Source organism: Pseudorasbora parva, chromosome 21, assembly GCF_024679245.1.
Source record: "Pseudorasbora parva isolate DD20220531a chromosome 21, ASM2467924v1, whole genome shotgun sequence".
NCBI classification, from domain to species: domain Eukaryota; kingdom Metazoa; phylum Chordata; class Actinopteri; order Cypriniformes; family Gobionidae; genus Pseudorasbora; species Pseudorasbora parva.
In genome coordinates this window covers 14202895-14219109 of record NC_090192.1, presented here as the reverse complement: position 1 = coordinate 14219109, position 16215 = coordinate 14202895, and the positions used below count along the sequence as shown (strand labels likewise).

The following is a 16215-nucleotide window of genomic DNA, read 5'->3' as shown; positions in this document are numbered from 1 at the left end:
ATAAAGCCACTCCCCATGTATCTCTCAATCCAAATAAAGAGAACAATTATACTGAGCATTGTGAGCCCTTTGAACCTGATCTAAACCAGGTTGGATTTATATGGATTTGTCAACTCTAAACCTACTCTTAAACTCAGAGTTTGTTCAACTAGCTTAATGCAACAGGTCTCTCAGCAGTCATGAGCAGGGATAAACGTGTATTCTTCCTTCACATCCTAAGGGGGAAAAGCTGACACAAAATGGTGGAGATGGGGGTGGAGCTGATAAAAGAATATGCCATGAATGCCACCTAATGGTTTTGTCTCACCAGCACTGACTAACTGAGTGACATACCACAGCATATTGAAGGATCACATACTCTTTCTCATACATTTTCAACAGACAGATCCATAGAAGGCACAAGGGCAGAACTTAGCTGGATCAGCTTGTTGTTGTAAAAGTATAGCCCCAAACCCTTTATCTAATGCATACTTAAAAAATATAGGGTTTAGTGGAGTCTAGATGGTGAAGGAGAGGAGCTAATGTGAATCGGTCCTAATACTAATATTGTCAGTTTACGCCATGTTTCAGTGATTCAAGAGATCAACCCCTCAGTTGAAATCATGTCCGTTATGCTGCCAGGGAATAGATCTATGGCACAGTCCCTTGGTCTATGTGGAGGAGCCTTTGGTTAGAAGCCTTTGGTTTTAATGAAGGCTTCCAAGAGATCCTTACAGCAAGCTAGTATGGCAAGCTAGAGGTCCTTACAGCAAGCCTTACAGCAAGCTACATTTGGTCCTTCTCAGGATGTGGAGGGCTAGCGCTCCACAATATATATTTGTTCGAACTATACAAACTATATTTGTTCTATGTGAAAAAGGCCAGATTCAAGTTGAATTACAGAGTATTTAAAATTGTACTAGACAATTCCCATTTATCCAGTTGACAACAGGGATTATCTGGATTGAAGGTTGACATATCAATGAATGTAGCAGGAGCCCCAGAGTCAATTAATCTTCAAGTAGCATGAGAGAGAAATTGTAGAATTACTATAATGGTAATCGGTAGTGAGCGACTGTCAAAAGAGGTTAGTCAAAAGGGTTAGTTCAACCAAATTGGAAAATTAATTATCATTAATTACTCACCCTGACGTCGTTCCAAACCTGTAAGACCTTCGTTCATCTTTAGAACACAAATTAAGATATTTTTAATGAAATCCGAGAGCTCTATGACCCCTCCACATGCATCAATTTAATTAAAACTTTCAAGGCCCAGAAAGGTAGGAAAGACATCGTTAAAATAGTCTATGTGAATGTGACACCAGTGATTCAACCTTAATTTTATGACGTGACAAGAATACTTTTTGTGTGCAAAAAACAAATAAAAATAATGACTTTATTTAACAATTTCTTCTTGTCTGTGCCAGTCTCCTATGCTCCTATCCTATTTTGAAGGACAATAATTAATAATGACAGAAATTTCATTTTTGGGTGAACTAACCCTTTAACAGTCAACTCTACAAAGCCTGCTTTTCCGCTGATCAAGGCTGCTAAGGCAGTGGTTTTTGATACACATTTTGTATGTACAAACCCGATTCCAAAAAGTTGGGACACTGTACAAATTGTGAATAAAAACAAAATGCAATGATTTGGAAGTTTCAAATTTCTATATTTTATTCAGCATATATACAACATAGATGACATATCAAATGTTTAAACTGAGAAAAAGTATCATATTAAGGGAAAATAAGTTGATTTTATGGGGGGGGGGGGGGGGGGGGGGGTGAAATGCTGTTTCATGCATACTGAGCTTTTTACACTTTTAAAGACTTGGATTCCCATCCTAAACATAGACAAAGTTTCAAAAACTAATGTTGGACGTTTGATGGAGTATTTCTGTGTTAAAAATACTCCTTCTGGTTTCTCACAAGTTTCGGAGAGTTTTTTTTTTTCGAGTATGGCTCAGCTTGACGTTAATAGACCGGAAGGTCCTTGTATGGGCCGTGCGGGCTCTTCTCCCGGTAGGGTGTGCGCACGCGTGACTAGAGCGAGAGACGAAATGCACGTCCATAAACACTGCTCTCAAGCTGCAGATCCAGTCGTCCGTGAACACTTCTGTCGGTTATAGTCCGCGCCGCGCTCCACTTCATTCCTCCACTTTGACATTAAGTGACTTCAACGCTTCAGCACAGCATTCCGGGAAGGCAGCGCTGCATTTGAACCGATTTGAACGCAGAAATGACGGGAAGCTTCACAACATCGCTTCAGTCGCATCGCAAAGTGGATCTCCACACTCCAAGAAGTGTGTTTTTTACAGAGCGGTCCCAGCGATAAAGGTTCGGTCCTGCTTTGGAAGCAGCCGGTGAGTAAAACTGCTTAAAATGTGCTGTTGCTTATCGTCGCGTGAGTAAACATCAGTAAACGACACAATCGCGTGCTTCATCATTCAAATGCGCTAACAGACTTCATTGCTGTTCTATGTATAACGTTACACTAGTCTGACGTGCAAAACCGCTTTGCTTGCTACTGCTAAGGTTTACGTTAGTCGCATACAATAGTCCATAAACCGAATCATGTCCTCATAAACTGCGAGTAAAGACACACAAATGTTGACAGGGCACTAAATACAGTACATACCACAGAGACGGACGTCCTGCTGTTGCTGTTTCTATTTCAGCCTCCGAAGTAGATTCTGGATCATATCTATTAGCTGAGATTGATAGCAAGGGTTTCTCCACGCTTGAGGACGTCACCGCTTTGTTCGCTCTCGTCTTTCTTTAGCTACGCCCACACGATCGCTCCGCCTTGTCCCCGGATGACATGGTGTCCCAGTTTTCCAAAAAGAACTTCAAATTTTGATTCGTCTGACTACAGAAATGTTTTCCACTTTGCCACAGTCCATTTTAAATTAGCCTTGGCTCAGAGAAAATTTCTGTGCTTCCGGATCATATATAGAAATGGCTTCTTTTTTGACCTATAGAGATTTAGCCGGCAACGGTGAATGGCACAGTGGATTGTGTTCACCAACAATGTTTTCTGGAAGTACCCCTGAGCTCATGTTGTGATTGCCATTACAGTAGCATTCCTGTATGTGATGCAGTGCTGTCTAGGGGCCCAAAGATCATGGGCATCCAGTATGGTTCATGGTTCAAACACAGAGATTGTTCCAGATTCTCTGAATCTTTGGATGATATTATGCACTGTAGACGATGATAACATATTATATTATGATGATAAAAAAATGTATCTGAGAAACTCCTTTCTGATATTGCTCCACAATTTTTCACTGCAGCATTGGATGAATTGGGGATCCTCGGCCCATCTTGACTTCCGAGAGACACTGCCACTCTGAGAGGCTCTTTTTATACTCAAACATGTTGTCAATTGACCTCATAAGTTGCAAATTGGTCCTCCTGCTGTTCATTATATATACATTTAACTTTTCTGGCCTCTTATTGCTACCTGTCCCAACTGTTTTGGAATGTGTAGCTCTCATGAAATCAAAATGAGCCAATTTTTGGCATGACAATTCAAAATGTCTCACTTTCAACATTTGATATGGTATCTATAGTCTATTGTGAATAAAATATAAGTTTATGAGAATTTTTATTCACAATTTGTCCAGGGTCCCAAACTGTTTGTATCTTATCAGACACAGTTAAGTTAATAGAGCTCTCACCTAATGAGCTGATGATGATCTGAATCTGATTTCTTAATTAAAGGAAACAAAAATGTGCAGAGCAATGTGTTCCCAGGACCAGGATTGTAAATCACTGGGTAGCCTATGTGGTTAGCATGTGATTGCAACTCTCCTGGGTAGAGTCATCTTTCGGTGGCAAAAGGTTGCAGCAATATTAGCATGGACAGGGCATGAAGAAGCAAACTATTCATAACGAAGTAGGGTGTCAAGGAAAATTGATAGCTGCATGAATAAACTCATCTATGCAGTTTAGCTTGGCTTGTAACTCAGGATTCAAACTCTATCTCTGTAGACTATTTTAAGTGCTGTAGACTATTTTAAGTGCTATATCATCTGTGTCACTTTGGGTTGCGACTTGCGAGGATATGGAATATTAAAGCATATTTAAAGCAGTAAGCTAGATTGAGTCATAATAACTAGACTCCAATCTTTCTTTCTCCAGCTGGGTATTTAAAAACATTATGGAAGTGCTCTATAAATTAAATGTAGTCCCTCCAAACCTCAGCATCATTTCCCCAAATTGCAGTGGCACAATCTCTTCTTTCAAGAAAAGATCCAACAGACAGAAAAAAAATCTACATTGATCTTGTGATTTATCATAACTTTCAGGTAATGCCATCTTTGGTGAGAAGTAGGCAGGAGGGTTGTCCTCATTTTGGGAGTTTGAGAGCCATTGATGCACTGCTTTCAATTCCTTGTTTTCATTCCAGAATGTGGCAGCTGTTGTTTCAATGGCTCCACTTTCAATGGCTCCACTTGTTATGCTACCATCAAATTAAGGGCTTGAATCTCTGCTGGATGGGGATTGGCCAATGTAATCTGTAACATGGAAGACTAAAAGAAGAAAACTGATCCATGTGCAGAGAAATTTTTTAAAGTAGTAACAGGATAAATCCAAATCAGTAACCTAGGTTACAGAGCTAATAGTCATAAACAGAAAAGGCTTTCCAGGCAAGCAAAGATTGAGACAACCATGCAGCCTTACTCGAGAAACTAGAGAAACAGATATTCTGGAGAAGACACCATCATGGTGATCTGGACGTGGAACATTGGGACTCTTTGTAAAAGTAGATACAATATTTCCTTTTATAAAACTACCAAAAAACATCTTAGCATGCATAGCTTACTACATATACACTTCCGATACAGTCAGTAAATCTATTTAATCTATCAAAAACGTAGTGCTGCTCAAATTGATATTTGCTGAATATTAAGTAGTTTACTATCATAATTATTTATTTGAGCACTATTTTAACTAATTTCCCTTGATTTCGCTTAGTATAATCAAAATGATCTTCACAGCAATCCTTCTGTAGCCTCACACACTCGTTTACTTTTGTTGTGCAGGTGCCCGATTGGATAGTCAATATATTGCAATTCATATAACAAATGATTTAAATAATACAACCTCCTTTTACGTCTCTCTCTAACTGTGTGTGTTTGCATGTGACAAACATGTAAGCCAAAAATTAATGTAAGAATCGATAAATCAGTCTGTACTTTAACAATTGTTTTTGACAAATTTACAGTTGCTGCGCTGTCAAGGCATTCCTGTAGCTCAGACAATAGAACATGGCACTATCAACACCAATGTCATGTATACCAGATTAATGCAAGTATAGGCAAGTATACCTTGAAATTAATGTAAGTCACTTTGGATAAAAGCATCGGCTAAATATGTAGCCTAAATGTAATTTCAATCTGATTCAGGCAATAATTTGGTTTATATTGGGCAGGGCCAGCCAAATAAAAGCTGTTCATTAACAAAAGCACCAAAAAAAAAAAAAAAAAAAAGAAAGCAAAAAAAAAAAAAAAACCCACATAATTAAAGCTACACTGTGTAACTTTTTTAGTTTATTCTTAGCTACAAACACTTAGTGCTTTCAAAAATATATGTGCTCATTCATGCATATTACTTCTTTCAAGTAATAAAGTATTCTCGTAAGTTTATAATATGCCATTGAAAATACATACAGGTGAGGGGTTCGAATGCTGGTCGCCATGTTGCCCCTCCATCTTGAAAGTACATTAGCCAAAGAGGGACATACCCGTAAATTCAAGCTTCGCCTTTTGCGTTTTAAGACTCGATGGCACCGTGTTGAATGTGAAGAGGGGGATTGCCCTGTTAATCTTGGACTAAATCGGCCACCGTAGGAGTTAAAATGAAATCGGAATTGAGAGAAACAGAAACTAATATTCACTGGATGGTCATATACCTTTTCACCGCTAGATGGGGGAAAATATTACACAGTGTAGCTTTAACAAAGTTCGGAAGAAGCACGTTCAGATAACCTACCCAAACAGCGCGAGGATGCCATATATAACTAGCTGACTCACCTTTTGTCCCACAACAGTTTTCAGGCATCCCTCCTCCACCCCAACTCCTCTCTTATCTGTTCTTATCCCAGCCAGGGATATGGGGGAGTAGGCTACTTTGGGTTCTAAGCTCGGAGCCCTCTCCTCGGACATCACGCCAAATACACATAGGGTCTATTATATTTGATTATATAACTCGTGAAGCGGTGGAGGAATTTTGAAACCACCTGACTCTGTATATACTACCACAATCTATAATGAAATCTCAGCTCATACAATATTATAAAAATGTGCACAAACTAATAAATAAGGATGAGGACAAACACTTCATTACTTCCTTGATACAATTAGAAAATATTTTTTTAAATGGCTACACTTTATTTGAATGTTTCCTTGTTAAAGTGTGGGTTAGGATTAAGGTTTTTGTTTAGGGTTTGTTCCATGTAATTATGCATAATTTATAGTTATTGCAACAGTAACTACATGTAAAAGAAATTGTTACAGTGTAAAAAAAGTGTTACTGATAATATATACAATATTTGTTGCCCAAAACAATATAGTTAAAATGTTGAATATACAATTTTTTTCAGTTTTATAATTTTTGTAAATTTTTATAATAATCTACAATTTTTCTGTAAGGCTGTTTAATGTAGATAAATTACCCAATATAGTGCGACAAGCCCCAATAGCAAGGTCAACACATGTTAAATGAACTGCGCGTTTCTTCCTTGTCAGAACCGGAGAAAATATAGTGTTTTTGTATAGCTGTACAAGCAAGGTATGTGCCTTTTCAGAAATGGACATTCAAATATGATCTACCTTGAGAAATATTCACTGGAGTAAATTGAGAGTCAGCTAGCATATGCATGATATATTTGATAAAACTAATGGTTATAAATCATAAAAGTAAAATGATCAACATTTGTTGTTTGTACAAGTGTCTTCAGTAAGTCATTGGTTAGAACCACAAGCTCAGCTTTACTGCATCTACTGCAGGAAAGCTGGTCTCTACGGCAACAAGAGGGCAGCTATTTTGGGCTGTGAGTACACTGGTGCTCTGTTACCCAGAAACATCCAGCATTGTGAGGAAAGAGCAGAGGACCTGTGTCTCAAGAGGAGAAGTTAACATCAATGACACATCACCTGTCTCTTCTCTCTTCATCTCAAACAGTTGTAAGAAATAAAGACCCATGTGAGAGAACACCAGTAACACTATACTTCCTCATAGTGTCAAGCTTCAGTTTGAAGTGAAGAAAAAAGAAATCCACAAGCAAATAAAATGCCTTCTTACTAAGAGTCAATAGTAGCCCACAGAGCCATGTGCTAAAACATTGAAATTTGGCACATTGACAGAGGAGAGTAAACATTCCTGGTGGCCACTTCTCTTTCTCATTGTCTATCTCAAACCCTTCAGCATCACTGTGATAAAAAATATCAATGTTTTTTTTAATAACAATAATTTTGTCCTTAGGTGCTTTATACAAAACTGACTGTTGCAAAGCAGCTTCACAATAATAAAAAGAACAAATACAGTGTTAATATCACACTCATAGAGTACAATTATCTCTTGCAACCTAGCATATTGTTAAAATAAGAAGCTGTAAATGTGCATGAACATGCAGTTGTGTGTTTGTGTTAGTGAGGTGTTATCTAACAGAAGAGATTAAGTTTGCATGTAAGCTGTGTGAAGGGTTTTCTTCATTACTATGGTAAGAAAGCACAGATGGGAGGGTTTTATGCTACTTTTATATCATCAGATTTGTGTTGTTTGGCTGACCATAATCTTGGTACAGACACTTTTGTGAAAGAATATTATATTTAAGATTTCTTCACATTTTTGTTGAATAGTGTCTGATTTTTTTGCTTTATAATTTAGCATTTTGTGTTGTATTTCAAAAAATCGTTGTCATTTGACAGATATTTCGATGTAATAGAGTAAAATACACATCCTGGTTTTATTATTATGAGAGCCTTAACCTGTAATCAACCTTTTAACTAGTGGCCAAGAAGGTTCAGGGTAAAATGATTACACAAACAACTATGTCCCTTGACATGAACTTTTCCCATGGCACACGTTTCTCAAGTCTTATGCCATGAGAGCAGAACAGGAGATTTATCTCCCATGATAAACAAGAATAAACACTCAAGTATATGGTATCTTTGCACTTCTTGCACTTTCAGTACAAGATGCAGTAACATATTAACATATTTAGAGTATAATGAAGTACATCTGTACAGAAATACACTATTGATATATTTTCACAACATATTTAGAGTATAAGTATGAAGTACATCAGAAATACATTATTGATATAGATATTTACACCCCAACATTGTTGAAACGTTTATGTCAACAATTTGCTAACACAGGTATTTTCACTCTGAAGCTAATGATTTGCCTTCATAAAAAAAAAAAACACTTTTAAGAACTGATATTCAAGATTGATCCACCACTGTAATCTATAAACACATGTTGGCTGCACTCTATTTTACAGTACATATACTAACAGTGTAGCCTGATGTGGTCATACTCAATTCTAGTCAGAATATGAGTCTGAAACTGCTCCATTGGGCTGTGATTATGGAGCGTGTTTCAACCGAACCAGGAAAGACCTCAAATGGACAGACCAACAACCAATCAGAGCAACGAAGCGACTCATTGTCAAATTTCAACAGAGTTCAACAGCACTGTGTTGCCAAGTCCGCATTTTTTTCCGCGAGTTGTTTTCTATGACCGTGGGTTGAAGCGACTATTATGTGATATATAGACCCATGAGTGCGAATTTTAGCAGGACACCTTGCCAAAATAACACACATTTACCCCCCAAACGACATTTTTTTCCCGGAGAACCCCCCTAGAAGCCATTGTTTAGGGCTAGTAGTTGGCGGGTTTTGTTGTAAAAACTTGGCAACCCTGTCTGCACACGCACTGGAATCATGCTGGAATACACGATCTTTGCAGGTGTTGTAAAAAAAACAAAATAATTTAATGATACACAGAGTACTTACCCAACATGATCATCATTTCTGAGAGAACCTGTTATGGTGAATGCATATACAAACAAGCTCTCCTTTTAGGATTTGAACAAATATAATCCAAGCGCCTTTGATGACGTGCATGATTACGCTACTGTTGATCATCTGTCCGTCATCGTCTGAAGCCCGCCCTGATGATTTCATTGGTCCGAACAGTTTCTGTTCGGGGATAATTGCTTCTCTATGCAGCGAGACCAGACCGAACTGCCCGACCTAAAAAATGTCTGGGCGGGGCTAAGTTCGGCTGGCATCCAGGCTACTAACAGTGTACTTACCAAAGAAAATACTGGGTTACATAAGGTAAATATGGGGTTATGGTTAGGTTTAGGTTTATGAGTAGATTCAGTTATTGTCAGTCAGTTTATGAGTAGGTTCAGTCTAGTTTTGGCATTTACTGTCCCTTTTGAGTGTCATGGCAAAGCATGCTGGGAAATATAAATCACAGCGCAGTTAGATTAAACTTGAAGGGTTAGTTCACCCAAAAATAAAATTTATTTCATTAATGACTCACCCTAATGTCGTTCCACACCCGTAAGACCTCCATTCATCCTCGGAACACAGTTTAAGATCATTTTAGATTTAGTCCGAGGGCTTTCTGTCCTTTGAATGTAAGTGTATGCCCACTTGCTGTCCACTTCCAGAAGGTAATGAAAACATCATCAAAGTAGTCCATATGTGACATCAGTTGGTTAGTTAGACTCTTTTGAAGCATCGACAATAAATTTTGGTCCAAAAATAACAAAAAATACAACTTTATTCAGCGTTGTCTTCTCTTCCGCATTTGTTTTCAAACCTCAAATAAAGAATCAAACGGTCGTGAATCAGCAGATTGATTCGTGATTCGTATCGCCAATGTCACATGATTTCTGCAGTTTGCCAGTTTGACACGCGATCTGAATCATGATTTATACCCTTTTGAATCTTTATTTGAGGAACACGGAAGAGACGACAATGCTGAATAGTCATATTTTTTATTATTTTTGGACCAACATGTATTTTTGACGCTTCAAAAGAGTCTAACTAACCAATTGATGTCACATATGGACTACTTTGATGATGTTTTCATTACCTTCTGGACGTGGACAGCAAGTGGGCATACACTTACATTCAAAGGACAGAAAGGCATCGGACTAAATCTAACATATCTTAAACTGTGTTCCGAGGATGAACGGAGGTCTTACTAGCCTGACAAGCCAGACCCACATCAAGATGTTTGGTCTGGAAACTCACCATAGACAGGGCTCAATCCGAGGGGCGGGATAAACGGTTCTCTTTCAAACTTCCTTTGCACGCGATAGGATAGCGCTACCACCAACCAGAGCAACGAAGGTGAAACAGAGCTTGTTGATAGATTAAACATTCACCGTATCCGGTCAGCAAAACTCAGAACACATCTTCCCTTTTTAAGAATGACTTCAGTGCCGTTCTTTGTTCTTTTCTCAGAGAAAAGCTTAACTCCAAGTCTTCCAGAGTCGCGGTCAAAGCTGATTCGAAAGACCGCCGTTCGCCAGTTTCTGTGTTTACTAGAAGCACGCAAACGCAACTCGGCCGTCGTCATTATGGCCCCGCCCTCCAACTCTATACACAATGGCCCTCATTTATCAATCTTGCGTAGAAACTGGTGTATATGTTGGCGTAAGATTATGCTTACACTCCTCTCACCGCCTGATTTATGAAACTGTGCGCACCTCTGCAATTCAGGTGTGCGCAATACCTGCCCTTGATAAATCCCGCGGCTGAAAACGATCGTCATTAGAATAACACGCCCCTATATATTCAAGTCTCCGCCTCCCGCACGCCCTCATTTTACGCCATAGACACACGGAAGACGGCAAAGAAGCGAAACTTCTCCGACGTGGAGATCGGGTGCGCTCAATCATCTCACTAGTCCACTAGTCAGGGCACTGATTAGGACATAAGTCAATGGGCTGACTCCCTGATCAGTGCTCTGACTACTGAACTATTGAGATGATTGAGACGCACGCCATCGAGACCATCACCAGGGAAGTGGAAAAAAAACGAAATTGTTTTATTTAAGAGTATAAAGAGTGGGAATAAAGGCACCCACAAAAAAAAAATATGGACCCCAATTACGAGTACTGTTAATAGTGTGGGGGTTGAGAAGCGCACCCCAGCAGTTTAAATAGCTGTTTGGATGATAAATTACCATCACAATGCATTATTTTACAGCACGTTTTGAAACAATTAGCATTTAATTTCGTATCACGGCATGTATTGGGGTGTACGACAGTGATGATGATGTGATGTGGAGTACCATTCATTCACATTAATAATTGCATGACAATTTGTAAGATTCTTCTTATTATTATTATTCTTATTTTTATTCTTATTCTTCTTATTATTATTATTCTTAATGACGCTTGTTATTTAGAAGAATAATGTCGTTTTTATTGATTTTATTATTATTTTAAAGAAGAAGGTCATTTTTATTATTTTGTCAGTCTGAATTATTTTAGTCCCAGTCCGTGCGCAGCTGCCGGGCCAGGCGGGCTGGTAAAGCGCACAGGCTCGCGACTGTAGGAATACATATGCCTACAAATCAAACGCTTTGATAAAGTCACACAAATTAAACATTGACGTTCATGTTGCACAAAAATAAACACTGAATGTTGTTGTTGTTGTGGTTTTTAACAGTGGGTCATAATATAGCATATCTTGTAAGTGCGTTTTGTGGTGTTAGGAATAGTTTTTCTGCGCATTTTCCCACTAACTCAAACGTGCGTACACCACCTCCTGAGCTGGCGTAGGATTTGAGCGTGCCGTACGCCAACGTCCATATTGATAAATCTCAAAGTCACCGTGGTTTTGGGTGTACGCAAGGTGTACGCTGGATATTTGGTGTACGCACTTTTGATAAATGAGGGCCATTGTGACTGGCCCGTCAAGAGTTAGGGGATTACAGCTCAGAAGGGTATTGAGAGTTGCTAGATGACACTCGCGGGCAGATTAGATTTGCTGCCGCTAGGGTGCATCTAGATTTCTAGGCTAAGGTCTTACGGGTGTGGAACAACATTAGGGTGAGTCATTAATTAAAGAAATGTCATTTTTGGCTGAAGTAACCCTTTAAATTTAATTTGGTTTAAATTAAAAGAAAAAAGTTCATGAAACTCAAAACAATAAAACAATTCAGATTACTTCCAGTGTATCAGTTTTGAGAACTGAAAAGAAAAAGAAAGTTCTAAATACTCATAAAAAATCATTGGTTTGAACTAATTTGTTTAATTTGAGTTGGCTCTACTCAAATCAATGAATTATTATGAGCATTAGGGTTTACAGTGGTGGAACAAGACTGTAAAATAAAGTGCTACCAAAATGTTTGTCATTTGAACAGAAAATGCTATTGTAAAAATAATATTTTTGGTTCACTTTAAGTTACCGTATATGGTGGAAAGATAAAGTAAATTTTATTCGAACATGCAATCCCCTAAGAACGAATCTATGGCCTTTGGCATTGCTAGAACCATGAGCTATGAGTTTGCAGATAATTATTTAAGACCAAAAACACTGAATCCACACAACATTAGGGTTGCCCAATGGAAGTCATTTTTAAGGGTCAGATCACTCAAGTCACTTTTTAAGCCAGAAACACAAGTGCATAAATGCAGATGGAAACCGCAGCCTCACTGTACATAATTAATGTGTGCCCTTGTACTACTATAGCAGTATCAAACATCAGTGCTCAAGGGGCTCATTAAACCAGATGTTGTAATTCTGGAAGCTGTTATAAACATGTCAGTTGGAAATTGTTTAACAAGACTATGACAGTATAAGTTTGTTCAAGACATATGAATATGGATTTGGTGTGCGTTTGCATTTGTGCCAGTACTTACGAGTGCCATCGAAACGAGTTGCAATGGTGTCTAGGAAAGTGTTCTGGGGTGCCAGCAGCCCCTTCATCACTGGCATGATGCCAGGTTTCCAGAGTCAGCAGATGTTTAGGAGGAAAGTCTGTATGAAGCATCAATCTTCACTACATCCCAAAGAAAGGGTGGCCAATGCAGATGTGCGGTACAACAGAGAGAACGCATCCTAAAAGAGCGAACGTTCCCCAAATGATGACTCCTCGTTGTATACTCCCTCAGTTCAGTGGATGTATGAGCAAGAAACAAACAAATCTCCTTCCTTGTTAATGCATACTGCGATGAACACTTCCACTTAGTTCCTTCTCCGTCTTTCCTGGTGAGTCTCTCTCAGCTGAATACACCTGCATGACTTCACAAGCCGCACATCTCCAAAATGGTGTGGGTTTGTTTTTGTTCTGTAACACACTGTGGCAGAGCTACAGAGACAGTTACATTTGTCTTCACCCCTCCTTCTCTGGCTCATTCTCTTTTTATCCACACCCACTATTCATTCCCTCCAGTTCTAATCAGCCACTGAGAGCACACACACATTCTTGAAAGAAATCTATCACACATACTCATCTTCACATATACAAATCATTCCTGTACAGTCAAAATGACCTTCAGAATTACAGCAAAATATAGCAATTTGCAGAAACGTGGGTAAAAATGGGTCTTCAAATGTTTAAGTCCTCTGCCTTTTCAAATTGTATTACAAAATAATTCATGTAATAATGAGATTGATATGTTTCAAAGGAATATTTGTTTTTTCTGTAATGCCGATGTGTTTCCTGGAGAGCAACAGTCTAAGCAAAGAGTTCAAGTGGGTTCAGTACAGAACCACACGGTTCTGATATTTACCTTGCATTGCAAACAAGCAGAGATGCTCCAAACTACATGTGCCACTTGAAGCTACACTGTGTGATATTTTCCCCCATCTAGCAGTGAAAAGGTATATGACCATCCAGTGAATAATAGTTTCTGTTCCTCTCAAGTTTGATTTTGTTTTAACTCCTACGGTGGCCGATTTAGATTAACATGGCAATCCCCCTCTTCACATTCGACACGGTGCCATCGAGTGTTAAAACGTGAAAGGCGAAGCTTGAATTTACGGGTATGTCCCTCTTTGGCTAATGTACTTTCAAGATGGAGGGGCAACATGGTGACCAGCATTCGAACCCCTCACCCGTATGTAATTTCAATGGCATATTATAAACTTACGAGAATACTTGGTAACGCTTTAGATTACGGCCCGGAAAGTACTGTATAATTAAAGTGAATTTACAGCATAACTTTCTGTAATTATAGTGTAACTATAAAGTAAGTATATGGGAACAATATGTAATATTGGGGGAATAAAGGGGTAACTATCAGGAAAATTTATAAATTATTTATACTGTAAGTATTTTTTAATTAAGGGGTAATTATACTGTAAGTATTTTTTAATTAAGGGGTAATTATACTGTAAGTATTTTTAATTAAGGGGTAATTATACTGTATTCTTTAATTAAGGGGTAATTATACTGTATTCTTTAATTAAGGGGTAATTATACTGTATTCTTTAATTAAGGGGTAATTATACTGTAAGTATTTTTTAATTAAGGGGTAATTATCCGTGTAGTTACGGGGTAAGTATGGATGTGCGGGCTGTAAATTAAAGTGGCTCTTGTTCTCCTCTTGTTTCGTGTAGTTATGGGGTAAGTATGGATGTGCGGGCTGTAAATTAAAGTGGCTCTTGTTCTCCTCTTGTTTCGTGTAGTTATGGGGTAAGTATGGATGTGTGGGCTGTAAATTAAAGTGGCTCTTGTTCTCCTCTTGTTTCGTGTAGTTATGGGGTAAGTATGGATGTGTGGGCTGTAAATTAAAGTGGCTCTTGTTCTCCTCTTGTTTCGTGTAGTTATGGGGTAAGTATGGATGTGCGGGCTGTAAATTAAAGTGGCTCTTGTTCTCCTCTTGTTTCGTGTAGTTATGGGGTAAGTATGGATGTGCGGGCTGTAAATTAAAGTGGCTCTTGTTCTCCTCTTGTTTCGTGTTTAGCACGTTTCCTAAAATCTGCAAACATATCTGTATTTGTATACAGTCATTTTGGCTCTGTTTTTGAAGTCCATAAAAGTGCATCTATATCCATCATAACTGCTCCACACCGCTCCGGGGGGTTAATAAAGGCCTTCTGGAGCGAATTGATGCGATGGTGTAAGACAATGATCCATATTTAAAACTTTATAAAGTAAATTATTTTGCTTCCGGCCGATCGCCTTCCGTATTCAACTTACGAAAGCGTAAGCATTTAGAACTGCAGGAAGCGCTATACTTTTTCAATAACTTGAATATGAAGGCAATGTAGAGCATGACGGACAGATGCACTTTTATGGACTTCAAAAACAGAGCCACAGTCATTATGCAGTGATATTTTACATTTGATTACTATTTCTGTACCTGAAAATCTAGTTTAGACCCATGAATAACCTGAGCAGAACTGTTTATTTCATTTATATATGTGTTCTGTTGTATTTGCTTGTGCCATTTCTCGTAATTTGATTATTTGTTCTTATTTTATTACTGACTGTCTTTAACACTATTTAAAATTCATATGAGTAAGGCTAGTAGTTTTTGGTGTCATAATAACCTTATTTATTAAGATGACATGGATCAAAAACCGCTAAAACAATAGGTCTATTTTATTCTATTTATTACTATTTTTGTGGTGGGGCAAGTCAAAATTTGAACCACTGGTCTGACCGGGCCAGTACAAAAAACCCTTAGCATTGAGGCCTGTATGAGACCTAAAATACATTATATAATGGGAACTATCATGTGATTAAAAACAGGGATTAAAAACAAAATAAAGTTTCTCTTACTATACAATGTAATCAATTGTGATGTCAAACATCCATAAAGAAAGCAAATCAAAAATGATTTTTTGTGTCAATGAAATATTTTGAATTCCCCATTTGATTTCAATTCACTTCAATATGCTCTATGGATGATTCTGCAACAGAAATGTGATGTGTATTTCCTATCAACCCTAAAAGCTAAAGTGATGATAAATGTGTGGTAATTAAATGTGTAAAACTTTTAGCCTGCACTCTTTCCTGTAGGGAAAGATTAAACAATTTAAAGACGGTGAAACAACAACAAATTAAGATGGAAACTTAAATCAGGCAAGCGGCAACTTATGAAGCATATTATTATACATATACAATATACATACATCCCATGCTTCATCCTGAGGGGACAGTAACATAAAATGCCAACCTTGCGGCAATTCATACGACCTCACTCATACGAATTTGTACTTTTTTTGCTAAATTGTACGTATTTG

At 38.1% G+C, this 16215-nt stretch overlaps 1 protein-coding gene across 1 annotated transcript in view; it reads right to left on the bottom strand.

Annotated features, from left to right (window-relative positions):
• kcnh4b (potassium voltage-gated channel, subfamily H (eag-related), member 4b) overlaps positions 1-13337 on the bottom strand; it is a 71787-nt gene extending 58450 nt beyond the window's left edge. The window contains exon 1 of the mRNA XM_067430196.1: positions 12882-13337. Coding sequence (XP_067286297.1) covers positions 12882-12957 — 76 coding nt within the window. The 5' untranslated portion in view covers positions 12958-13337. The remainder of the gene's footprint in view (positions 1-12881) is intronic.
• Between the last annotated feature and the right edge of the window lie 2878 nt (positions 13338-16215).